The following is a 25734-nucleotide window of genomic DNA, read 5'->3' on the forward strand; positions in this document are numbered from 1 at the left end:
TTTCTGTTCATATATTATTTATTTATTTGTTTAAAACTGGCCACTGTTATTTATATTGCTTTATTGTTGTTTAACAGAAACACTACGTACTGTTATGTTTGGCCAAAAAATCTTGAATAAAATATATTTTTAAAAAAATAATAATAATGGAAAGAGATTGATTTTACCTGTCAGCTTCATCAAAGACCACATACTCAACATTATGTAGCTTTAGGTTCATTTCCACAGCGACATGCATTAAACGACCTGGTGTGCCAATTATTCTGTAAAATGAACAAACTGTTAAAGTTATAAATACATAAAATTATTTCTGATGTGCAGATATTTACAGTACTCATTACTGATAATTGCTTAAATACTTAATGAGCAAACTGCTGAGCCGACAGTCAATTTTCTCATACTTAATCCAGATGATTTTTTTTTTTTACTTTAGGTTAAACATTAATCGAAATAACAAGAATAAGAATGTTCCGATACTTGGGTAATTTGTTAGTAAGGCTTTATTAGCAGTTTTAATAAGGCTCTTCCATGTGTAGAAAAAACAGACTGTACTCAGCTAAAAATCAGGGGTGGAATACATGATTTAGGATCACAGAATAGAATCATAGAATATCTACAGTGCAAATGGAGGCCATTCAGCCTATCAAGTTTGTTTCAACCCCCTGAAAGAGCACCCTACCCAGGTCCACACCCCCGCTCTTTCCCCGTAACCACACCTAACCTTTGGACACATTAAAGGGCAATTTAACATGATCAATCTACCTAACCAGCACTTCTTTGGACCATGTGTGTGTGTGTGTGTGGGGGGGGGGGGGGGGAAAGAGAACCCTTCCCTTGCAGGCACAGGGAGAAAGTGCAATCCACACAGACAAGTCAACCGGGGCCAGTATCTAACCTGGGTCCCTGGTTGCTGAGGCAGCGGTGCTAACCACTGTGCCACCGTGCAGCCCCCATTTACGTTTAAGCTCATTCTTTAATGCAAAGCCTTGAGCACTCATGCTCCAACATTCAGTTACATGTTGTCCCTGAATTACCACAGAAAGACCAATTTCATTAGTGAACCCATTGCTTTCCCCCCCCAGCTAGAATTGGGACAACATTGCTAATTCAGCATTTCTACATCAACAAATGTAAAACCCAAATTCTTTTAAGTAACACCACATTGCAATGAAGAACATTACACAATTTTAAGAGTTTTACTGCTCGTCCAATTCTTCACAGGGGACATTTATTTAAGACATTAAAATTCACAAACTTTGTTTTACAAAAGGAATTTCAGGTAGCTGAAGACCGTAATAATACACAAAGCAAAGCCATGCTATTATTACAAGAAACGTATGGCATTGCATTTGAAGAGTTTTAAAAAAAGATTAATGCAAGGGATTTCCTTCACCTTCACCTTCAAATAATGTTCAAGAAAAAAAGTTAACTTACATATCAGGGTTTTCATGAAGTGCTTCAAACTGATCCTCCATTCTTAAAAAAAAAGTTACACACATCCCATTACATTCTTGGCTTTATTTGGTTCAATTAAATTACACCAAAAGTACAGATTACGACCCAAAAAGATACTTACTTGTCTCCGCCCAAGATTAAAGCTGTTTTGAAGCCAGCAAACTTTCCAAGCTGCAAATCAAGATAGTAGATCATAAAATTGTTTGCAGTAAAGTCTATAAAATGTATGGTATATTTATTGAACGCGGACATAAAGCATCTGTCGACGGTTCTATAACCAGCATTATATAAATATTCCAAAATAAAATCTGAAATGCAATACACAAATCTGGGCCACAATTCTTACTCTCTACAATATCCGTACTTTATTTATACAAAAAAGGTAATCTTTTCCTCATATTTGTTTAAAAGATAAATCATATTAAGTGGAATTAATGCGCAGACACTAGCAGATGAAGAAATTGTGCACATTCTTTAGATGAAGAAATCATGTTCATTCTTTGGATTTATTAGTTCCAATTAGCATTAAAGAAGCAATTATGTATCAAGGTAAACTGCACTGAAGTAAGGAAACACCAAATGCACATGTTCCATATCGGTAATGTAACTGTTTTGTCCAGTTACATTTTATAATATCCAAAATGGTGATTGTAATTCAATTAATTCTCTATGACTCAACTTGGAATGCTTTTGAGAGTTTGGGTAAACACAAATACAACACTTTTTTCTTTCCTTGATGAATTAAGTTTCCTACATTACAACAGCGGCTATACTAAAAATATACTTAATTGACTGGAAAGCATTTTGAGCATCTAATGGTTATGAAAAGTGCTATATAATTGTAAGTATGGTCTTTTATGAAGGTGATGGACAATTTTTTGAAGTTTGTATTTAGATTTCTTTGAAACTACCATCTTAGGCATGCTTCTCCTGACATTTATCTTCTTGTTGGCTTGCTTGACATGAAAAATCAAGACATACGACACTTATAGTTAGACAAAGAGACATACTACAGTTTTCCCAATCTATTCAAATGTTACCCATCACTTAGTGTGATTGCTCAATAATGCTTTACTAATAGTTCAAATTCTCCTAGAATGGCAAGAATTTCAAAACTGTACTAAAAAAATACAAAGAAAGCTAATAATCTCTACTGTAATAATATGAATGCAACAAACTATTTAGGAATCAGTAAGCGGCTGGTTTAGCACAGTGGGCTAAACAGCTGACTTGTAAAGCAGAACCAGGCCAGCAGCGCGGGTTCAATTCCCATACCAGCCTCCCCGAACAGGTGCCGTTCGGCGACTAGGGTTTTTCACAGTAACTTCATTTGAAGCTTACTTGTGCCAATAAGCGATTTTCATTTCATTCAAGTGTTTTAGGTTCCATGCTTGCTACATTTTAATGCTAGTAAAATTCCATATTTACTGAATACTTAAAACCAAAAGGAAGTATTTTACCTCTTTTGTGAACTTCATGGTCTGTAATGCCAGTTCTCTAGTTGGAGTTAGGATTAAAGCTCTTGCTCCTGTCTGAGCACTTCGAACCTTCAGCTTTTCAAACAATGGAATAAGAAATGCTGCCGTCTTACCACTTCCTGTCCGAGCCATAGCAACAACATCTTTACCATCCAGTATAACCGGGATAGACTGAAACCGAGAACAGATTTTTATCTCAAAAAAGTGAAGTCCTCAAGGTAAACTTTTAAACTGTAGTAAATCATTTTCCAAAATAGATAATAACTACCTCTTAAAAGTTGCTCAAAATGAAATTGCTTTCTTTTCTCAAATTTGAAAGTTATTCCCCCACAAATTGAGCTGCCAGTCACAATAGTGCCGACAGTTGTTATTGGGAAAGGTTTATTCAAATGTACTGAAATTATTTCGGGGGATTGGTCAACATTGCTCTTACGCATCTATTTGTGGTCAGCTCAAGATCAGCAGAGGTCTGATAGCAGAAGGGTTGCTTGCCATCTCTGCTGAGGGGAAAGAAGCATGCAAGGCAAAAACAATTTATAATCATGTTAACTCGATAGGCGGCTGAGATTCAACTGTGATACATATGGAGGTTGCAGTTACAAATATAAACCTGCCAACCATTTACACAAATTTTAAAAGTTAAAAAAAAAATAAACCTGATTAAAAATATTAACTATGTTAAATGTTTTATTCATTCTTTGGGTGTGAACATGGCTGGCAAAGTAAGCATTTATTTCCCACCCAACTGCCATTGAGATGGTGGAGATCAGCCATCTTCTTGAACCACTGCAGTTTATGTAGTGCAGTTACATCAATATTTGACTCTTCTGTAACAGTTTGATGGAACTTTGCTGGGCTATTTCAAAGGATGTTAAGAGACAATGGCTTTGCTGGAGTTACATGTTGGTCAGACTGGGTAAGGATGGCATATTTTTTAATCACTGAAGGACATTAGTGAAACAGATAAGTTTTTACGGCAATCTGGTAGTTTCATGATCATTGTTCATGAGACCAGCATTTTTATTACAAATTTATTTGTAGTGGGATTTAAACACAGGTTTCCAGAGCATTTGACCAGACTTCTGGAATACTAGACTAGTAACATTACTATTATGCTAATACCTCTATCCTCGTTTTTAAAATTTCCTTTTAATTGAGAATACATCTTCATGCAAAATATATCATATACTTTATCTGTTGATGAAGAAACATTAAATATGTAATTCTTACCTGGTAACTTTTCTTGTTACCTTTTACTTTGATTGTTAATAAATAATAATCACATATTGGTACCATTGGCACAGTATAAATAAACAATGATTTTTCACCCATGTTTCCTCTACATGTGCTAATTTATAACAAAAATCAGTGCCGCAATAATTTGTTTTAAAATTAGCACTACTAGTTACCTTTCTCTGAATTGGTGTTGGAACTTTGTATCCTTTCTTCATTATGCCTTTAAAAACAGGAAAGCTTAAACCTGCAGGAAAACAAGTTACCAATTTTGAGATAGCCATGTTGTATATATGTTAAAAACCAACATAATTTTTGCATAACATCACTGTTCAGTGTCGATAGCCACAATTGTGGTGCTTGATGCGCACATTCTGATATTAGAATATCTCTGCAACGACTGCATCACTTTGGTAGCATGAGGCTAGCCAGCAAACCAGACAAGAATGCTTAAAGCACCAAAGGTAAATATTTTAAACTGTACAAAATCAAATGCCTTATTATAAAGATGTGCAAATCAATCAGGTTATGATAATTAAGTCTTCCTGTCACATCTATATATTCGATTTTTTAGAAATCTAATGCAGTTTTTGTCCACAAAACATTACTTTTGTTGTCACATTTGCATACAAATGAAAACCATCAAAATAAAATTATTTCGTAGTTACACTGTATCAGTCTGTAGCACCTCAAATGTACATTTCTATACTATTCAGTTTATGAACATACCAATTAGGAAGAGTAGGCCACTCAGCCCTTTCAGCCTGCTCAAGATCATAGCCAATCTGATCATAACCTCAATCCCACATTCCAGCCTACCCCTGATAACCTTTCACCTCCTTGTTAATCAGGAATCTATCTAGCTCTGCCTTAAAAATATTCCTAGCTCTGACTTAAAAACAAAGATCTGCATCCACTGCCTTTTGAGGAACAGTGTTCCAGAAACTCCTATGTTCCAACCTAACCAATTTCTCGACTTAAGTTGCTCAGGTTTTGATATTTATCGTTAATAATATAAAATCAAGGTACTGCAAACAATTAAGGCCAGAACGTGAGATGTGAAACAAGAATTGAACTCTTTATCCAGACACCTTAATCAAAATGTTCTCCACCCTCTAACTCCATGCAATTTAAATAATGCACTTCCTCTTCAATCATGTTTGCAACAGAACAACTAATAACAGTTCTATTTTTGTTTTCAATCCAAAACTGTTCCCTCGGTTGAATCTGGTTTTAAGCATATATCTGTTTATGAAACCATGGAGATAGAACACACAACTCAGGATAAATCATTCAATGCAGCATCTTGTAATAAAGAAATTGCTTTTGTTAGGAGAAATACTATTTTGTGCTCTTGCTGATGGTATATTGAGGTTGTTGGAGACCTTAGGATACGTTGATGAGATGAAGGCGAATATGAAAATTCAGCACCACTTTTAACAATTGCCGTGGAGCAGGGCTCTACATAAACAGAGGACAGCACATTACAGTATCTAGACTATGCTTCAAGGTTATGTCTGCCAAATGGAGAAACAAACTGCACTTGGGTCATAACTGATTTGTCAAAGACTACATAAATTAACTTGCCACAGCTATAGTAGGTTAAATAATGAAAAAGATAATTCAAGTATCAGAAGCTGTCGGGTGTACCCATAGACTGAAAGCCTCCTGACTTCCTCTTTTTATTCTGTTGTCGGACCATCTGTCGGGTGTCTGGTTCCACATCTGAAGGGCAATCAGCTGAAGGAAAGCTTGGTAAAAATCTGGTGCTGTGCTGTGAAATGAAACCCAGATAATGAATTTCTGTTTCTTAAAAATATAAATATCTTACTGGAACATAATAAGCGATGGAGAATTTTAATTTTGGACAAGCTATCTTGGAAATAACTTCATTTCTAACTAACTAAATTCTGACAATCAATTTCTAGTATATATTCAAACCAAAAACAAACTTTTTAGTGCAAACCCTCAACTGATTATGCAACTGTTCCCTTGTTTTCTGTTGGATAATGAAATATATCTAAAGGTCCTAAGTAGGATGAGTTTTGAATTATGCCACCACAGTCTGCATGTCTAGATTTGAAGAGGTAATCTTTGCAATAAGTGTGTTATGGTGGTCACAAAGGATTGTCAATAGAATTCCCTGGGGGCGTCTGGAATATGAATTCCCCTAATAAGGAGGCGCTAGCTCGCCTAATGGGAAATGTATGTTGGGAGCTGAAAATCCACTGTTCCAACCCAGATCGGCTTCATGTAGGTCCCCGGGTTTGAACAAATATCTTGTGAGCCCCAGCTCTTTTTGTTACTGCAATAAAGGGGTTTTCTATTGGAAGGCTGGTCTTAGCTAAGTTATTACAAAGTGCAAATATACAATGATTCGTATCAGGAGTTAGTTCAGTAGCAAGGATAAATAGTCATTGACTCAATAGAATCATGAAACCAGCTACTCTTAAGACTTTAGTTCGCAGGTTTAAAAAATGCAAAAAAACACCCCTATAAAGGATAAATGCATTTGTGGAAGACAAGTAAACTCATGAAAGGAAAAAAGAATATGGTATGTCAATAGCGTCAACTGAAGCAAGACGAAAGAAAGCTCATGTGAAACAAGAATCCCAATATGGACTAGTATGGTTGAATGGTATGTTTCTGTGCAGTACATTACATTTATTGAAGCTCTTCAGGGCAACGTTTTGAACACAAATCTTATATTGGTATTTTGCAGTCATTGAGGAGAGATGGGAAAGATCAGAGAATCATTCAGCACTTTTCAACTAATTTCCTAAAGAAATAAGCTTTTACATTCACCAGAAGTGGCAGGTAGCAAACCGAGTCACCAATTAGGACCAAAATCCTTTATTCTCCCTGTGGCTTGCCAACACTGTCAATGATCATTTGCCCCATACGTTTGCACATGTTTAGCAACTGTTAGTTGCCACCAGTTTTCAGCCGCAGTTCCTATATCTTAGCGTACATCGCTGGGAGCCAGTAGAGCAGAGCCCAGTATAACGTTGGGATGGTCTCCACCTGAACCGAGCTGGGACCAGTGTTCTGGCGAAAAGAGTAAATAGGACTTTAAACTAGAGATGGGGGGGGGGGTCAGGGAACCAAGAGGTGAAGTAATCAGCGGGAAGCGTAGCTGCTTAGGAATACAAAAAAGCAGGAAAAGTCAGAACTCAGGAGACGTTACGATAGTGCCCATCTCACAAAATATGACACAGTGTATGGAAAGGCTCAGTAAACCAAGGTCCACCACACTAAGAAAACAAAAAGGGACGGTCAATAGAGAATGAAAGGTGCTATATTTAAATGCGCGCAGTGTACGGAACAAGCTAGATGAGCTTGTGGCCCAGATTGTGACTGGCAGGTATGATGTGGTAGGCATCACAGAGACATGGTTGCAGGGGGTCCAGGACTGGCATTTAAACATCCAGGGATTCACAACCTAGCGAAAAGACAAGAGAGGTGGGCAGAGGGGGCGGGGTTGCCTTGTTAATTAGGAATGAAATTAAATCAATAGCACTAAACGACATAGGGTCAGATGATGTGGAGTCTGTGTGGGTAGAGCTGAGGAACCACAAAGGCAAAAAAAACATAATGGGAGTTATGTACAGGCCTCCTAACAGTGGTCAGGACCAGGGGCACAAAATGCACCACAAAATAGAAAGGGCATGTCAGAAAGGCAAGGTCACAGTGATCATGGGGGAGTTTAATATGCAGGTGGACTGGGTAAATAATGTTGCCAGTGGACCCAAAGAAAGGGAATTCATTGAATATTTACAGGAGTGCTTTTTGGAACAGCTTGTGATGGAGCCCACGAGGGAACAGGCCTTTCTGGACTTAGTGTTATATAATGAGCCAGACTTGATAAAAGATCTTAAAGTAAGGGAACACTTAGGAGGCAGTGATCATAATATGGTAGAATTCAGTCTGCAATTTGAAAGAAAGAAGGTAGAATCAGATGTAGAGGTGTTACAGTTAAATAAAGGTAACTACAGGGGCATGAGGGAGGAACTGACGAAAATCGACTGGTAGCAGAGCCTAGTGGGAGAGACAGTAGAACAGCAATGGCAGGAGTTTCTGGGAGTAATTGAGGACACAGTACAGAGGTTCATCCCAAAAAGAAAGGTTATCAGAGGGGGGTTAGGCAGCCATGGCTGACAAAGGAAGTCAGGGAATGCATCAAAGCAAAAGAGAAAGCCTATAATATGGCAAAGAGTAGTGGGAAGTCAGAAGATTGGGAAGGCTACAAAAACAAACAGAGGATAACAAAGAGAAATAAAGAAGGAGAGGATCAAATATGAAGGTAGGCTAGCCAGTAACATTAGGAATGATAGTAAAAGTTTCTTTAAATACATTAAAAACAAACGGGAGGCAAAAGTAGACATTGGGCCGCTCCAAAATGACGCTGGTAATTTTGTGATGGGGAACAAGGAAATAGCTGAGGAACTAAATAAGTACTTTGCGTCAGTCTTCACAGTAGTAGACATGAGTAATATCCCAACAATTCAGGAGAGTCAGGGGGCAGAGTTGAATATGGTAGCCATCACAAAGGAGAAAGTGCTAGAGAAACTAAGAGGTCTAAAAATTGATAAATCTCCGGGCCCAGGTGGGCTACATCCTAGAGTTCTAAAGGAGACAGCTGAAGAAATAGTGGAAGCGTTAGTTATAATCTTTCAAAAGTCACTGGAGCCAGGGAAAGTCCCAGAGGATTAGAAAATCGCTGTTGTAACCCCCCTGTTCAAGAAGGGAACAAGGAAAAAGATGGAAAGTTATAGGCCAATTAGCCTAACCTCTGTTGTTGGCAAGATTCTAGAATCCATCATTAAGGATGAGATTTCTAAATTCTTGGAAGTGCAGGGTCGGATTAGGACAAGTCAGCATGGATTTAGTAAGGGGAGGTCGTGCTGACAAACCTGTTAAGAGTTCTTTGAAGAGATAACAAATAGATTAGACTAAGGAGAGCCAATGGATGTTATCTATCTTGACTTCCAAAAGGCCTTTGATACGGTGCCTCACGGGAGACTGCTGAGTAAAATAAGGGCCCGTGGTATTCGAGGCAAGGTACTAACATGATTGGCGATTGGCTGTCAGGCAGAAGGCAGAGAGTTGGGATAAAAGGTTCTTTTTCGGAATGGCAACCGGTGACGAGTGGTGTCCCACAGGGTTCAGTGTTGGGGCCACAGCTGTTCTCTTTATATATTAACGATCTAGATGACGGGACTGGGGGCATTCTGGCTAAGTTTGCCGATGATACAAAGATAGGTGGAGGGGCAGGTAGTATGGAGGAGGTGGGGAGGCTGCAGAAAGATTTAGACAGTTTAGGAGAGTGGTCCAAGAAATAGCTGATGAAATTCAACGTGGGCAAGTCTTGCACTTTGGAAAAAAGAATAGAGGCATGGACTATTTTCTAAACGGTGACAAAATTCATAATGCTGAAGTGCAAAGGGACTTGGGAGTCCTAGTCCAGGATTCTCTAAAGGTAAACTTGCAGGTTGAGTCCGTAATTAAGAAAGCAAATGCAATGTTGTCATTTATCTCAAGAGGCTTGGAATATAAAAGCAGGGATGTACGTCTGAAGCTTTATAAAGCACTAGCTAGGCCCCATTTCGAATACTGTGAGCAATCTTGGGCCCCACACCTCAGGAAGGACATACTGGCCCTGGAGCGGGTCCAGTGGATTTTCACACGGATGATCCCAGGAATGGTAGGCATAACATACGATGAACGTCTGAGGATCCTGGGATTATATTCATTGGAGTTTAGGAGGTTGAGGGGAGATCTAATAGAAACTTACAAGATAATGAATGGCTTAGATAGGGTGGACATAGGGAAGTTGTTTCCATTAGCAGGGGAGACTAGGACCCGGGGGCACAGCCTTAGAATAAAAAGGAGTCACTTTAGAACAGAGATGAGGAGAAATTTCTTCAGCCAGAGAGTGGTGGGTCTGTGGAATTCATTGCCACAGAGGGCGGTGGAGGCCGGGATGTTGAGTGTCTTTAAGACAGAAGTTGATAAATTCTTGTTTTCTCGAGGAATTAAGGGCTATGGAGAGAGCGGGTAAATGGAGTTGAAATCAGCCATGATTGAATGGTGGAGTGGACTCGATGGGCTGAATGGCCTTACTTCCGCTCCTATGTCTTATGGTCTTATAGTATCTCGGAGCTACTCAGGATGGACCTCGACGCAAACTACTGCAATGTTTCCCAGACCTCCTTTGCAAAGGCACATTCCAGAAGGCAGTGGCTGACAGTCTCCTCATCACCACAGCCAGCCCGAGGACAACGTGCAAGGGGGGCGGGGTGTGTGTGTAGAGGGGCGGACAATGTGCAGGGGTGACACCCCAGGCGTCCAGGAAGGATCTGACAGGGAGGGCCTTTCTCACTCATCCAAAGATAGTACAAAGTCTTACAACACCAGGTTAAAGTCCAACAGGTTTGTTTCGATGTCACTAGCTTTCGGAGCGCTGCTCCTTCCTCAGGTGAATGAAGAGGTATGTTCCAGAAACACATATATAGACAAATTCAAAGATGCCAAACAATGCTTGGAATGCGACCATTAGCAGGCAATTAAATCTTTCCAGATCCAGAGATGGGGTAACCTCAGGTTAAAGTGGTGTGAATTGTCATCCAAAGATGTTCAACAACAAGATAGGAATGCAGCCTGCTGAAGCACAACACAGGCAGAGGATCAGCACCTCATCTTTCGATCCGGCACTTTGCACACTTCTGGACTTAACAAATGAGTTCAACAATTTCAGATCACATCTTAGCACCCTCTCCTTTCAATCGGGTAGCAACTGTCGATGGGGATTCTGCTTTTTCTCAACTTCGCCATCCTCCAGTCCCACCTTATAGTCTGCGTCTTTCAACATCTGTTAACTTGCACCATTATTCATGGCATCATTTAGTGTCACCTACTTTCTACTCAGTCACATCTTTCCAGCATCTCCACACTTACCGAAAACTTCTCCGGTTTTTTTCAGTTTTGCAGTGATGTCAGTGAACTGAAAGGTTGTGTAATTTAAAGAAGCAATTATATGTAGCTCCTGGGCTAAAGGGATGGGGGAGGGGGGAAAGAGAGGCGGAATCAAGGTATTGAACTCGATGATCAGCCACGATCATAATGAATGACGGAGCAGGCTCGAGGGGCCGAACAGCCTCCTCCTGCTTCTATTTTCAATGTTAAGTTCGTCCCTCTCCCTCCGCGGATGATGCCTGACCGGCTGGATCTTACCCGCATTTTCTGTTGGACTTTCAGATTTCCGACCTGTGGGCCTCACCGGCAAACAAATCACCCCGCCCCCCGGGAGGGCCACCAACCTTGCCCACGTCGTCATCCTCCTCGGTTACAGGGGCCAATTGGAACTCCCCGCCGTCGCTGTCCACATCCACATCCCGGTGGTGGGGCTGGGAGTGAGCCTGGGGCTTCCGGTGCCTGTTCGGCCGCTTCTTCTTCTGCGCCATGCCGCCCGACTCAGACTCAAACCGTCCGACCGACCAGCGCACGCGCCCGTCGCCAACAGGACGGCGCATGCGCCGCGGCTCCCGGCAAGGTCAGAGATCATTGGGAGTGCCCACTTTCTTCTTACATCATCACTGTTGGAACAAGGCTCATGAATATTTAATTTCCTTGGTTAATCCGCACTGAAATTTGATTGTTTGTAACCTAAACTTATTTTTAATCGTTCCTGGTGTTTTGTTATGTCTATTGTCTGCAATGAGATGGTTTCATCCACCCCCGCCGCCCCCTCTCTCCCCATGCGGTGCGGCAATGGGTCGTTCCGGATCCCCGGTGTTTGCTGCCATCGCAACGGGCGGCGCGCGAGTCGCATCTGCAGGTGAGAGGTGGGCGCCACCTGTGCAGCAACAGCTCACCTGGACAGCGAGGAGCCGCACTGCCTTCTCACTCAGAGTCTGCGCTCCCAATGTTTGTTCGGGTGATCCACTCCCCTTTAAGTAATTTGCGTAAGAAAAAATGTATTAGTTGGGTTACGTGGGTGGGGGCCGGGGCTCAGATAGGGTACTCCTTTGGAGGGTCAGTGCAGATTCGATGGGCTGAATGGCCTCCTTCTGTACTGTAGGGATTCCACGACTTCCATAAGTGCACGTCGTTCGATTTGTTTCCCGTGTGTTTTTTTTTGGATCGGTGGGCCCACACATGGAGATTTGTCCTGGCAGCTGATGGAGCATTATGTGGAGAAGTGTGAAGTTATCCACTTTGGTCGGAGGATGCTCAAGCTGACTTTTTTTTTGAAAAATGGGGACAGTTAATAAATGTTGGTTTGTACGGGGAATTGAGGGGAAGGGGGCTTTTTTTGTAACTGCTCGCTAACAGTAAATAAATCAGGAAAGCAAATGATACGTTGGCCTATTTTTTTGCCAAGGGGTTTTTGCAGCAATTATATAAGACTTTGGTCAGGCCATACTTTGGACCTCATTTGAAATCTTCACTTCTCTACTACCCGCTCAAGTATCATAAACCTTTTCTCACCCAGATACCATCACTGATTTCCTCCTTCAGCCTGTGCAGCAAGTAACTTCTCATCCTTGGTGATTTCAGCCTGCATTTCAATTCATCATGTTTTCCTTTGAGTTCACTTCCCTCCTATCCTTCCTTAATCTCTCTCCAAATAAACTCCCAACCCACACTTACAATCATTTGCCACCTTACATGGCATTGCTGCTTCCATCCTGTCAATCACAGATAAAGCTATTTCTGATCAACTACTTTTATCACTCCATCCACAACCCCCTTCCCTCCTGACCTTACTTCCTTCTCTGTCCATGTGCATTTACAACAGCAGTCAAATGTTAATAGCACAGTTAGCTATTTTGTCTTCTTTGCTACTATTGTCCTCTTTCAAATGTTTTTCAGAAGAAGATCCATTGATCCCCACTCCCCACCCACTTCTAATCTCCCATCTTGTCTCTCTCCTCCACAGTGCCTCCGCAACCCTAAATCCATGCTCATCTTTCCTGGAATTCTATGCTTGAATTCCTCCACTTGGGGTTCTGGCCTGGCAACACCTCTTATCATAGTCACAAATGACATTTAGTGCTTAACAGCATCCTTATCAACCTCGTTTTGGGCTAAGACACCAGGTAAATTCTCCTGACACACTTTGAATAATGCATGAATAGTTCTTTTTGCATCCAATTAAGCAGGCAGACTGGGATTCTGCTTAAAATGTCATCTGAAAGATGGAATTTCTGACAATGTAATGTACCCTCCGAACTGTCTTAATTATATAAATACCATTGCATTGTTTGAAAGCTAGCAAAACAATATAACCAATTGTTGGCTATCATCAAGTTTTGTTTAACAAGTGCTCAAGAAAAATGTGCATTGTTGAGTTTAGGTTGTGTTGAAAAAGAATTGATCGGTAAATGGATCTTGCTTAGAATTTTAATCATCATTTGATATCTAAGTGGCAAGAAATACATTTCCTTCCGAAAAACTATTGGTAAATTTAGAATTTCTCCCTCTTGTAAACTATGCAAGATTAAATACTATGGTTCAGTAAGTGAAGTTACGTTTTAGGGAACCAAACCATTGTAATTGCTTCAAATTGCAGCTCTATTGGATCTGTTATTAACAATTCAAGAATTAATTTACCTTACAAAGAAAATACTAAGAAAACAGTCTCGTGTCAGACTTGCCATCTTAATCTACTGATCAAGGAATTATTTTATGAACCATAAGACACTGGAAACTTATATAATGCCAGGAAGCCAATGCCAACGCAATCATAAGATCAAGCATAATTAAAGTTTTGGGGGCATAATTACACCACAATAATACGCAAGAAATAGGAGCAGGAGTAGACCACAAGCCCTGGTGCACCTGCTCAACCACTCAATATTATTCAATATTGCCAGGTGGCACGGTAGCACAATGGTTAGCACTGTTGCTTCACAGCGCCAGGGACCCGGGTTCAAATCCCGGCTTGGGTCACTGTCTGTGCAGAATCTGCATGTTCTCCACGTGTCTGCGTGGGTTTCCTCCAGGTACTCCAGTTTCCTCCCACAAGGCCTGAAAGACGTACTTGTTAGGTGAATTGGGCACTCTGAATTCTCCCTCAGTGTATCCGAACAGGTGCCGCAGTGTGGCGACTAGGGAATTTTCACAGTAACTTCATGCAGTGTTAATGTAAGCCTATTTGCGACACTAGTACAGATAACAATAATTATTATTATCATTACACTGTAAATAGCTGAGGCCCCCAACACTGATCCTTGCGACACTCCATTATTCACTGCCTGTCAACTTGAAAAAGCACCATTTATGCCAACTCTCTACTTTCCATCTGTTAACTATTCCTCCATCCATGCTACAATATCACCCCCAGCTCCAAGAGCCGCTTTGTGTGACACCTTATTGAATGCCTTTTGGAAATCCAGGTATATGACACTTTCTGGTTTCCCTTCACCTACCCTCCTGGCTACCCTTCACCTACCCTCCTGGTTACATCCTCAAAAACCTCAAATAAATTATTCAAACAGGATTTCCCTTGAGTAAAATCATGTTGACGTGTTCTAATCGGACCATGCTTTTATTACGATCCTGGACCAGACCCCTACAGTTGCTAGGACACTGGACAGAAACCCCAATATTTTGTTTAATTTGTAGGACTGTGAGGAAAGGATACTTTGTGACTCCACACACAAATAGGCATATTGTATTTTTGAACAAACTTTATTATTAACACAGTCTTAAACTAACTTTAACCTCATAAAAGAAAATAGCTTACAATTGCCAGTTAAACAATGCTTAACAATAAAATGAAACTCTTTATCTCCCAGCTGCTATTTTTAATCTCCAATCAAGCGAACCCATCTCAGGTCAAAACTCACTTATAAATATAGTTAGCAGACACAGCGTTACCTGCTGTACACTTGAATTGAGTTCCTTTTAAAAGACTGATTGGAGAGAGAGAAAGAAATCCGTCTGTCAGGAAACTATCTGCAGATTCTTGTCTGTGTCAGACCACTGTTTAACTTGACAGCCTTTTCTTGAAACTGCTGTTCTTTTCACTGCCAAATTTATACTCACTGTTTTTCAGAAACTGCTAGTTTGTTCACAGACAAGTCAAAGCTAAACTCAACACCTGACTGCTTCAGCCTCTGGCTCTTCCCATTATCCGCATCATCTCTATCCCACTAACAAGATAATGGCCATTTGATTAAGGCTGAATCCGATGAAGTAATTATCTACTCCCCAGAGAACCTTCTTTCTATACACTAAATTCCATTAGCTCTACTTCGGTAAACAATATCCATGCCAGGAATGAATTATGATATATTTTTTTCTTTTTTAAAATAAATTTAGAGTACCCTATTTTTTTTCCAATTAAGGGACAATTTAGCCTGTCCAATGCACCTATCCTGCATATCTTTTTGGGTTGTGGGGGTGAGACCATCACAGACATGGGGAGGATGTGCAAACTCCACACAGGCAGTGGCCCAGGGCCGGGATCGAACCTGGGTCCTCAGCGGTGTGATGCAGCTGTGCTTACCACTGCGCCATCGTGTCACCCCTGAATTGTGATATTTTAAAATATTTTAATTGCAACTCTGTGGCCCCAAAATCTAGCTGCCTTTCAAACCAGGATTTTAAAAAAACATTACTGCAGCTGTCAGATACACACTAACCCAGACATTTATCCATTGTACCAGCTACATTTAAAAAAAATAACTTTAGTGTACCCAATTAATTTTTTCCAATTAAGGGCCAATTTAGCGTGGCCAATCCACCTAGCCTGCACATCTTTGGGTTGTGGGGGTGAAACCCATGCAAACATGGGGAGAATGTGCAAACTCCACACGGCCAGTGACCGAGAGCCGGGATTGAACCTGGGACCTCTGCGCCGTGAGGCTGCAGGGCTAACCCACTGCGCCACCGTGCTGCCCTAGAATGGTTTAGATCCATCGACCTCTGGGTTATGGGCCCAGCACGCGTCCGCTGCGCCACTCTGCTCCCGGTAGTACCAGCTACATATAAGACAATATCTGAATTCCTACATTCATCACATTTTTCCAAGTTAAGACTTCCATAATAATAGATTCCAGAATTTTCCCTCCAACTGATGTTAGGCTAATTGACCTGTAGTTCACTGTTTTCCCTCTCTTTTCTTGAAAAGTGTTGTGACATTTTCCAATGTCCAATTTAATGGGATAGTTTCCAAATCTAAAGAATTTTGGAAAATCAAAGCCAGCACATCCATTATCTTTGCAGCTCTCTTTTAGAACTCAAAAGTGTAGACCATCAGGCCCTGGGAATTTGTTGGATTTTAGTCCCTTCAGTTTCTCTGATACTTCTGATCTGCTAATACTAATTTTCTTAATTTCCTCACTCATTTTACCCCTCGGTTACCATCTATTTCTGGTATGAAATCTGTGTCTTCTATGTGAAGACAGACACAAAATTCTTGTTCAATGCCTCTGCCATTTCTTCATTCCATTGAGATTGCAAAAGGGGGATAGGCAGGACTAAGATGTGGATACGGAGAAGGAGGATGAAGTACATGAGAGGAAGGGGTTCAGAGAAGGATCTGGGCAATATTTGCTTGATTACTGGATTACCTCTGGGGAAGAGGGTACTGGTTCTCAGATCCAATAGCTACTTGGCAGGCTGGGGAAAGAAACTGAGGTTGGGTTGAGCTAGCAACTATTTCTCTGCTTCGTGGCAGCAAAAATGTGGGCCAGTTTTATTCCCCTTGTTCAGTGTGGAAAGTCTGAGTTAATGCTGTGTGGTGGGACAAAGGGCTTCCAGACCTGAACTGCTCCTTGGGGATGGGAAACATGGGAAGTATGGTTAAAGGGCTTTAGAAGTTCATGAGGGCCAAGGTGATACTTAGTTTGGAGAGGGTGGGGTGGGGGAGGAATTGGCTATACTGCTGATTGGTAGAGATAGTTTGATTCTTATGGTGATCTGTATGTGTGGGGTGGTGGAAGTAGCTGAGGTCATGTTCAATGTTGAGGGTTTAAGAGAGATAAAGTAATGCTCAGTAGGAGTGGTGTTTGTGTCTCTTACAAAATATTGTTGGAGTTTTAAGGCCCAAGTTGCTGGTTATCGAACAAGACACTGAACCGCAAATTGCTTACTTTATGGGGTGGTGCAGGGCGGGGGTATGCTGGAAGCAACTTTGATAGAAATTAAGGGAGGTGCTTAGAGATTGATCAGGTGAGTGCTCAGTTGGACAAACGCAGCTGATTTTCTCTACATCTGCCAGAGGAAGAGATCATGGGTGAGACCCGTGAGCTCAGTGATCCCTTCAGCTCCCAGGTTTCAGGCTGTCATAGTTTATTACTGAGGAAGGTCTTCATTTTCTTCAGCTGATGTTCTTTTTTTGATTCTTCAGAAAGCCTGCCTATTTACATTCCGTACTCCAAGATCTGTCACCATTAGCTGATTTGTCTTGGTATTGTTACAAAATAATTCTGAAGCTTTGCTTAAAAATTTGTTAAAGAAATTTAATTGTTGTACATTATAGAAACAGAACGTATTGGAAAATCTCAGCAGGTCTTGTGGTATCTGCGGAGAGAGAAGCAGAGTTACTTTTTTGAGTCCAATTATGACTTTAGTTCGGAACTGAAGAGAAGTAGAAATGTGATGGGTTTTATGCTGTTGAAAAAGGGACGCAGGTCAAGAACAATAAAAGAAAAGGTCAGGAATGGGTTCGACTGTAGGAGATATCAAATGCTGAAGATGTCATGAAACAAAAGAAAAAGGGAGTGGTAATGGTTGTAGTAAAGAAATAAAGTGTTGGTCCCGACTAAGTGTTAATGGCAGAATGCCTCTATCTACAAGCAAGAACATGAAAACAAGTTACAGCATATCACTTGACAAAAATAAAATTAAAATAGTGGACAGAATCCATGGTCTGAAGTGTTTGAACACAATGTTGAGTCCGGAGGGCTGCAGTGATTCATCGCAGGATGAGATGTTGTTCTTCAAGCTGGTGTTGGGCTTCACTGGAATATTGCAGCAGCCTGAGGACAGAAATTGTGTGTGAGAGCATGGTGGTAAATTAAAATGGCATGCTACTGAAGATTGAGGTCAAGCTTGCAGGTTGATCGAAGGTATTCCGCAAAGTGGTCACCCATTCTGCGTTTGGTCTCTCCATGGCTCCCTTGCATTAGGAACAGCGAATACAGTATACTAAATGAATGAAGTACAAGTAAATGGTTGCTTCATCTGGAAAGTTTTTGGAGCCTTGGATGGTGAGTTAAAAGGGCAGGTGTCACACCTGCAATTGTATGGGACGATGCTGAGGGAAGGGGATAAACTTTTGGGATGATAGAGGAGTTAGCTAGGGTGCCATAATATTGCTTCCTTTGATATCAAAAGTGTTTTATTTTGTGGAGGTGGAAGAAAGTGGATTTTGCAAGTATTATTTGAGCTGTCATGTTACATGCCGCACTATTTTCAACTTGTCATGTAATATTACAATGGCAGTACAATCTACCAGTACAGTATCTTTGAACTGCTGATACTGGGATTGCTACACATGGAATGTTTCGCTGATTTCTATATTCAAAACAGCTAAGACTCACCAATGGCTTGCTGACGTATACCAGGAAATCTCTGAGCCAAAGAAGCGATAAGTTCCTCGGTTTGATTGTTGGTTCCTGCTGAATTAGCTGACCTCATCCGGGTGTTGGTACAGCAGCTACAATTTGAAATAATTATGTCTTAACAATTTTCAGGCCATCATAATACACTGACACACAGAATTACTGAAAATAATAGTTTTTCAAAAAACTCTTCCTTTTTCTCACCTTTAGACTGACTTCACTATACTTGAAAAGACCAAAGTGGCCAAGCTAACGTGCCAAATACCATCTCGAGGAATAGGCATGTCAGGCAATTTCGCAGTCACTGATGTTCAACCCAGTCGTGTATGTCATAAAGGATGCAGTCATTATAGAGTGAGAGCAAAGACCTCCTTTGTGGATGAAACCTTATTTGGCCATTCTAATGGGCTTCAGAGTTCAGTGGCTGAATTTGAACCACCATGGGGTTCCTCATCTCAAACTGGCTCTCGACAACCATTATTCTGGAGTCCAAGTTCACAAATAAGGCCGAGCGCAAATGGAGATATTGGTCCAGTTCCAACCCCATCTAAGTGTGGTGGCACACCAGTAAAAAAGAACAAATACAGGTAATGATGACAGGCATTGTATGAATGTTTGAATTTTAGTGTATTACGTGAGGTGTCTAAATGACTCACTAAATTTTCCTGACATGAGAATGATAAATGAAGTGTTGGGCTGAATAGAGTGGGAAGAAAAGTGGGTGATGCATGCAGTAAACCCAACTCAACTTTTTGGTTTGGGGGGTATTGATCATAGAATTAAATTGAAAAGTTTTACATTGTGTTGTGTGGCACTATCACCGTGCTAAGTGGGATAGACTTCGACCAGATCTAGCAACTCAAGATTGGGCATCCATGAGGTGCTGTGGGCCATCATCAGCAGCAGCAGAATTGTATTCAATCACAATCTTCAACCTCATGGTCCAGCATATCCTCCACTCTACCATTACCACCAAGCCAGGGGATCAACCCTGGTTCAATGAAGAGTGCAGGGGAGCAAACCAGCAGTAACATCAGGCTGACCAAAAGATGAGGTGTCAGACTGGTGAAGCTACAACACAGGATTGCTTGTGTGCCAGACAGCATAAGCAGCAAGTCATAGACCGAGTTAAGTGATTCCACAACAAACACATCAGATTTAAGCTCAGCAGTCCTGTCACATCAAGCTGTGAATGGTGGTGGACAATTAAACAACTCACCAGTGGAGAAGGCTCCACAAATATCCCCATCCTCAATGATGGAGGAGCCCAGCACATATGTGCAAAAGACAAGGCTGAGGCATTCGCAAAAATCTTCAGCCAGAAGTGCTGAGTGGATGATCCATATCGGTCTCCTCCGGAGGTCCCCTGCAATACAGATGTCAGTTTTCAGCCTATATGATTCACTCAACATGATATCAAGAAACGGCTGAAGGCAGTGGATGCTGCAAAGGCTATGGGCCCTGATAATATCTCGGCAATAGTCCTGAAAACTTGTGCTCCGGAACTTGCTGCTCCCCTGGCCAAGCAGTTCCAGTACAGCCACAACACTGGCATCCACCCGGCAATATGGAAAATTGACCTTGTGTGTACACAAGAAACAGGACATCCAACCCAGCCAATTACCGCCCTATCAGTCTACTCTCCATCAGCAGCAAAGTGATGGAATGAGTCATCAACAGTGCTACCAAGGGGCACTTACAGCAATAACCTGCTCACAGACATTCAGTTTGGGTTCTGCCAGGGTCTCTCAGCTGCTGACCTCATTACAGCCTTGGTTCAAACATGGACAAAAGAGCTGAATGCCAGAGGTGAGATGAGAGTGACTCCCCTTGACATCAAGGCAGCATTTGTTGGAGTATGGCATCAAGGAGCCCTAGCTAAACTGGAGTCAATGAGAATCAGGGGGAAAACTCTCCACTGGTAGGAGTCATACCTGGCACAAAGGAAGATGGTTGTGATGGTTGGAGGTCAATCATCTCAACTCCAGGACATCACTGCAGGCATTCCTCAGGGTAGTGTCCTAGGCCCAACCATCTTCAGCTGCTCCATCAATGACCCCCCCTCCCTTCAATCATTAGGTCAGAAGTGGGGATGTTGTAGATGACTGCACAATGTTCAGCACCATTCGTGGCGATTCAGATAATGAAGCAGTCCATATCTAAATGGAGCAAGACCTGGACAGTACCCAGGCTTGGGCTGACATGTGCCAGGCACTGACCATCTCAAACAAGAGAGGATTTAACCACCACCCCTTGACATTCAATAGCATTACCATCACTGAATCCCCCACAATCAACATCCTGGGGGTTACCATTAATCAGAAACTGAACTAGACTAGCCATATTATTACTGTGGCTACCAAGGCAGGTCAAAGGCTAGGAAAACTGACCCCCCTCCCCTCCCCAAGCCTGTCTACCATCTACAAGCCACGAGTGTCATGGAATACTCTCCACTTGTCTGGATGAGTGCAGCTCCAATACCAGTCAAGCAGCTCAACACCATCCAGGACGAAGCTTGGTTGCTCCCCCTTCCACAAGCGTTCATACTTTCCACCACCAACGGAACAGTGGTAGCCATGTGTACCATTTACAATTGCACTGCAGTAATTCACCAAGGTTCCTCAGACAGCACCTTCCAAATCCACGACCACTACCATCTAGAAAGACAGAGCAGCAGATACCTGGTAACCCCACCATCTGGAGGTTCCCCTCCAAGTCGCTCACCATCCTGACTTGGAAATATATTGCCGTTCCTTCACTGTTGCTGGGGCAACATCATGGAACTCCCGAACAGCACAGTGGGTTTATCTACATCTCAAGGACTGCAGCAGTTCAAGAAGGCAACTCACCACTGCCTTTTGAAGGGCATCTAGGGATGGGCAATAAATGCTGGCCTAACCAGCGACACCCACATCCCGTAAATGAATAAAAAAAAGGATGCCATCTGGTCCATGGAATTTGCTGTTGTATTTTCCACCACGAGTCACTAGTCAAATCCCAGTCCTACTTGTACCCATAACGTTTATTTAATATAAAAGGCTTACTGTACTCCAGTTTAACAATGTTATGTGGCAGAGAATTCCACGTCCTAAATACTTTGTGTAAATAAATTTCTGCTTAACGTCCTCTTTATTTCTTTTTGTGCTCATAGACATGACCCCTTGGGGCCTTATTATTGATCAGAGAAAATAATCTACCATTATTTACCTCATCATAACCTTGAAGAGGAAATGGTTGAGATTGACTCGCGACATGCCCCTAGTCCTACCCATAAGTAAAAAATCGTGGCACTTGAAAGTGGCTCAGCAAATAATCGTCAAAGACATGCCTTCCGGCAGAGAATCAAGAAGCAGAAGAATCGTGAAGACCTCTACCAGGTGGCCCAGCAACTTCAAATGAAAAAAAAAAGAAAATTGCTTATTGTCACAAGTATGCTTCAAATGAAGTTACTGTGAAAAGCCCCTAGTCGTCACATTTCGGCACCTGTTCGGGGAGGCCGGTACGGGAATTGAACCGTGCTGCTGGCCTGCCTTGGTCTGCTTTCAAAGACAGCGATTTAGCCCTGTGCTAAATCAGCCCCTAGAAAATATGTCCTTAGCAGAATCCCAAGGCAGGGCAGGTTTAGCACAGTGGGCCAAACAGCCGACCTGCAGTGCAGAACAAGGTCAGCAGCGCGGGCTCAACTCCCACACAGGCCTCCCCGAACAGGCGCCGGAAGGTGGCGACCCGGGGCCCCCCACAGCAACCTCAACAATCGCCCATTGTCACAAGTAGGCTTCAATGAAGTCACTGTGAAAAGCCCCCAGTCGCCACACTCCGGCCCTGCCCGGGGAGGCCGGCACAGGAATCGAACCCACGCTGCCGCACCACAAGCCAGCTATCGAGCCCACTGTGCCAAACCACGATTTTCATAATCTCTAGTTAAAAATGTTTCACCTTCCACAACTCACTTATAACAGTATATCCTTATTATGCTGTATTTTTCCACTCTTTCTCGATTTCCTATAATAGAGTATCGAAAATTATACACCATGCTGCCAACTATAGCCCAATTCAGCATTCTCCAACTAGGTTCTGTGGAACTCTGGGGTTCCATAGGAGACATCCAGGGGTTCGCCGGTAGGTCTGGCCCTGGCCATTGTAAATTTGGATAAAGCTGTCCTTCCAGCTTGTCCAATCGGAGGCAGTTTTCACCTTGCGTTTGCTACTGATAAGCGTACTTGTCAGCCCCTTTGCAGTCTCTGATTTAATGAGCTGGAAATAGCAACAGTGAGTATTCAAAGTTCAGACGAGGCAAAGGCATGTAGACATAAGAGTGAGGTAAGTAGCAGCCACCGAGTTGGGAGGGGAAGTGACAATGGAGGGAGGCAGCAGGAAATGGAATGGGGAAAGTGGCCGTGGAGCAAGAGAGGCAGCCATGGGCAGGAGGGGAAGTGGCCATGGAGCTAGGGTGACAGAGGTGAGAGGTGTGCATGTGTGAGAGGTGTGCATGCATGAGAGGTGTGTGTGCGTGTGAGGTGTGCATGGGTGTGAGATGTACGTGAGTGTGAGGTGTGCGTGTGGTGCATGTGAGGCGTGTGTTAATGTGTGCATTGGTGAGTGTGAGGAAGGTGTGTGCGTGCTGTGTGAGGGTGAGTTGAGAACATGTGTGATAGAGGAAATTGTGTGTGTGAAAGAGAGTTCAGATTGTGTGTGAGCGAGAGGGAGAGGTGAGTATGTATGTGCATGCATACAAGAGAGAGTGTGCGTGTCTGTTATGTGAATCCAACTCTCCAGCAGCACTCCTAATAAACAAATTTGTGAGTGAAGAGGCAGCATCACACCTCTCATTAAAAATGACAAAAATAAGCTAAGACTTGAGTACTTTGCTGAATAAGAGAACTTTTAAATTATAATAAATATACATTTAGAAAATAGCAAAGACATTTATAAATTTGTTTTTGTATGCTTGTACCTCATGCAAAAACAATAAATTTTTTTGTACCTCTGCACTGTTATGTCTAAAATCTAAAGATACTTCGACCAGTTTATTATTCAAACGTTTTACCTAGGTGCCCTTGTTTGTGAGATGAACAAAAGGACAAAACAGGTTCATGGTTTAACACAATTTTATTCACTATTCTCTCACTCACATAAAATATGGCTGACTCACAGCTGAGCTCTAGGTATTACCCGCACGTAGTGAAGGTCGCTGGCCAGGCTACGATCATTCGATGTGGATATCTTCTCTGGGCTTCGAAACCCAGGGTCCCTTCTTCTTCTGATAGTTGTGCCTGGGGGACTCCCAGGTTATCGCTGAAGATCTGTTCCAATGTTCCTTCCTTTATACCGGTCTGCTGTCATTGAGTCATAGGTATATGCCCACAACTGGCCTGAGTTCTATTGTTGCATTCAGACCCGAACTCGTTAATGGGAATAAACAGAATACTCCTGTTCATCCAGGTTCATTCAGACAAGATCCATTGTCCTCTGAAATACCCTCATCTGACCAGCTATTAGCCCATTGGACATGGACCACATGTAAATACATTCACTATGAGATTCAATTGCTGATGCACAGGTGGGTTTGCACCAGGGAGAAGCCATTCATCTGCTCTAGGTGTGCGAATAGCTTATTTTTTCTGTCCTTTGTCCTGCTGCAAAGTTAATCACCTGTGTCTGGAAATTCGTTACCTATTCATAGCATGGTCTTGTACTTTTGTGTAAACGTGAGTGGGTAATCATAAAGTACATATAGCAATAATGAGTTTATGTGTTGACTTGAGTGCTCTTGCAGACAGCCTGTATCAATTCAGCTGGGGCCTCATGTGGCTGTTTCTGTTCCTGGCTTATGCTTCTTCTCAGCCTGTTTCCAGTACCACAGTACAGTTCAACATTACCTCCCTATGTTTGACTTCTATGTCTATAGATACAAAATCAAAGTTTTTTTTGGCCTAAACTACTTGCATTGGCACCTTTGGTAACAGACATTTGCAAATTAAGGATGCGCTACTCTACTAATTTTCTACTCACTTCAAATCTTATCAATTTATATATAATTCCGTTCATTAGTCTTGCACCTTGCTACAACCTGCATTTGACATATTGGGCGGGAGCAATCACTATCCCCTGTGTCTCGCCAAATACAGGCTCCGTTGGGAAGGGGACAGGGAGCCGAGATTGATCATGGTTAAATTCCATATAAAGTCGGCCAAGGATGGAACTGACGGGTCAGACCCGGCTGGGTTCTGATGTATATTGTAAATACCTTTACGTTACAATAAACCAAATAGCTTTGGTACAAACTCAGTTCGCACTCCTTTGCAGTTTACAAAGCATACAAAATTACTTCACCTTTTCCCATGTTGCACTACACCTGCCACCGATCTGCCCTCCTACAATCTTTCACAATCTTATTCACATTTAGGCTTACCCTTAATTTGGTGTTTCAAATAAATTTTGACACATGCCTGTTCAAAGAAAGATGGGAGTAGTTAAAGAAAAGGGACATTGGATTATATGTTTGAGATGATCTCTAATTTTCTTCTGACTCAGCAAATCTTGGTAGTATTCTTTTAAGCTGGACCACAATTCTGAATTATGTTCCATTATGTCAAAGAGACAGAGGACTGGCTGTCATCAGATAGACTTAAATATTTTAGGGAGTTCTTTTAATTGCCTATTGTGTATTTTTAACCTGGTAGAATTATAGAATGCTACAGCACAGAAGGAGACCATTTAGCCCATTGTGCTTGTGCTGACTGATTAAATTAGCTATTCAATTGGTCTCATTCCCTTGCTCTTTCCCCATAAGCTAACAAATATGTTCTTTTCTAGTACTAATCCAATACCCTTCTTGAAAGTTACTACTGAACCTGCTTCCACCACCCTTTCGGGCATTATGTTTTAGATCATAAGACCTTTCACTGCTGGTTCTTTTGTCAATTGCCTTAATTCTGTGTGTTCTAGTTACTAATCCCTCTGCCACTGGAGACAGTTTCTTCTTATTTACT

The 25734-nt window shown here is 41.9% G+C and overlaps 2 protein-coding genes and 1 long non-coding RNA gene across 8 annotated transcripts in view; 1 reads left to right on the forward strand and 2 right to left on the reverse strand.

The window, feature by feature from the left end:
• ddx54 (DEAD (Asp-Glu-Ala-Asp) box polypeptide 54) overlaps window positions 1–11638 on the reverse strand; it is a 72752-nt gene extending 61114 nt beyond the window's left edge. The window contains exons 1-7 of the mRNA XM_072496145.1: window positions 11486–11638; window positions 5817–5940; window positions 4343–4413; window positions 2916–3104; window positions 1577–1626; window positions 1435–1476; window positions 168–263 (exon numbers count right to left, since the gene is read on the reverse strand). Of these exons, the coding sequence (XP_072352246.1) occupies window positions 168–263; window positions 1435–1476; window positions 1577–1626; window positions 2916–3104; window positions 4343–4413; window positions 5817–5940; window positions 11486–11629 (716 nt within the window). The 5' untranslated portion in view covers window positions 11630–11638. The remainder of the gene's footprint in view (window positions 1–167; window positions 264–1434; window positions 1477–1576; window positions 1627–2915; window positions 3105–4342; window positions 4414–5816; window positions 5941–11485) is intronic.
• A 6-nt stretch (window positions 11639–11644) lies between these two features.
• Window positions 11645–25734, forward strand: part of LOC140408658 (RBPJ-interacting and tubulin-associated protein 1-like) — a 30784-nt gene continuing 16694 nt past the window's right edge. Inside the window, exons 1-3 of one of the 6 annotated variants that reach the window (XM_072496158.1) lie at window positions 11993–12130; window positions 13108–13267; window positions 18953–19329. In XM_072496158.1, coding sequence (XP_072352259.1) covers window positions 19025–19329 — 305 coding nt within the window. In that variant the 5' untranslated portion in view covers window positions 11993–12130; window positions 13108–13267; window positions 18953–19024. Of the gene's footprint in view, window positions 11719–11960; window positions 12131–13107; window positions 13268–18952; window positions 19330–25734 lie in introns of those variants that run through there. The other 5 variants (XM_072496169.1, XM_072496193.1, XM_072496186.1 and 2 more) reach the window with 5 other exon arrangements.
• On the reverse strand, window positions 17613–19012 carry LOC140408681 (uncharacterized). Its single transcript, XR_011940172.1, has 3 exons — window positions 18947–19012; window positions 18722–18837; window positions 17613–18157 (listed from the first exon to the last, which is right to left on the reverse strand). It is a non-coding gene; the product is annotated as an uncharacterized lncRNA (long non-coding RNA).

Source organism: Scyliorhinus torazame, chromosome 1 (assembly GCF_047496885.1).
Source record: "Scyliorhinus torazame isolate Kashiwa2021f chromosome 1, sScyTor2.1, whole genome shotgun sequence".
In the NCBI taxonomy this organism is placed as follows: Eukaryota; Metazoa; Chordata; class Chondrichthyes; order Carcharhiniformes; family Scyliorhinidae; genus Scyliorhinus; species Scyliorhinus torazame.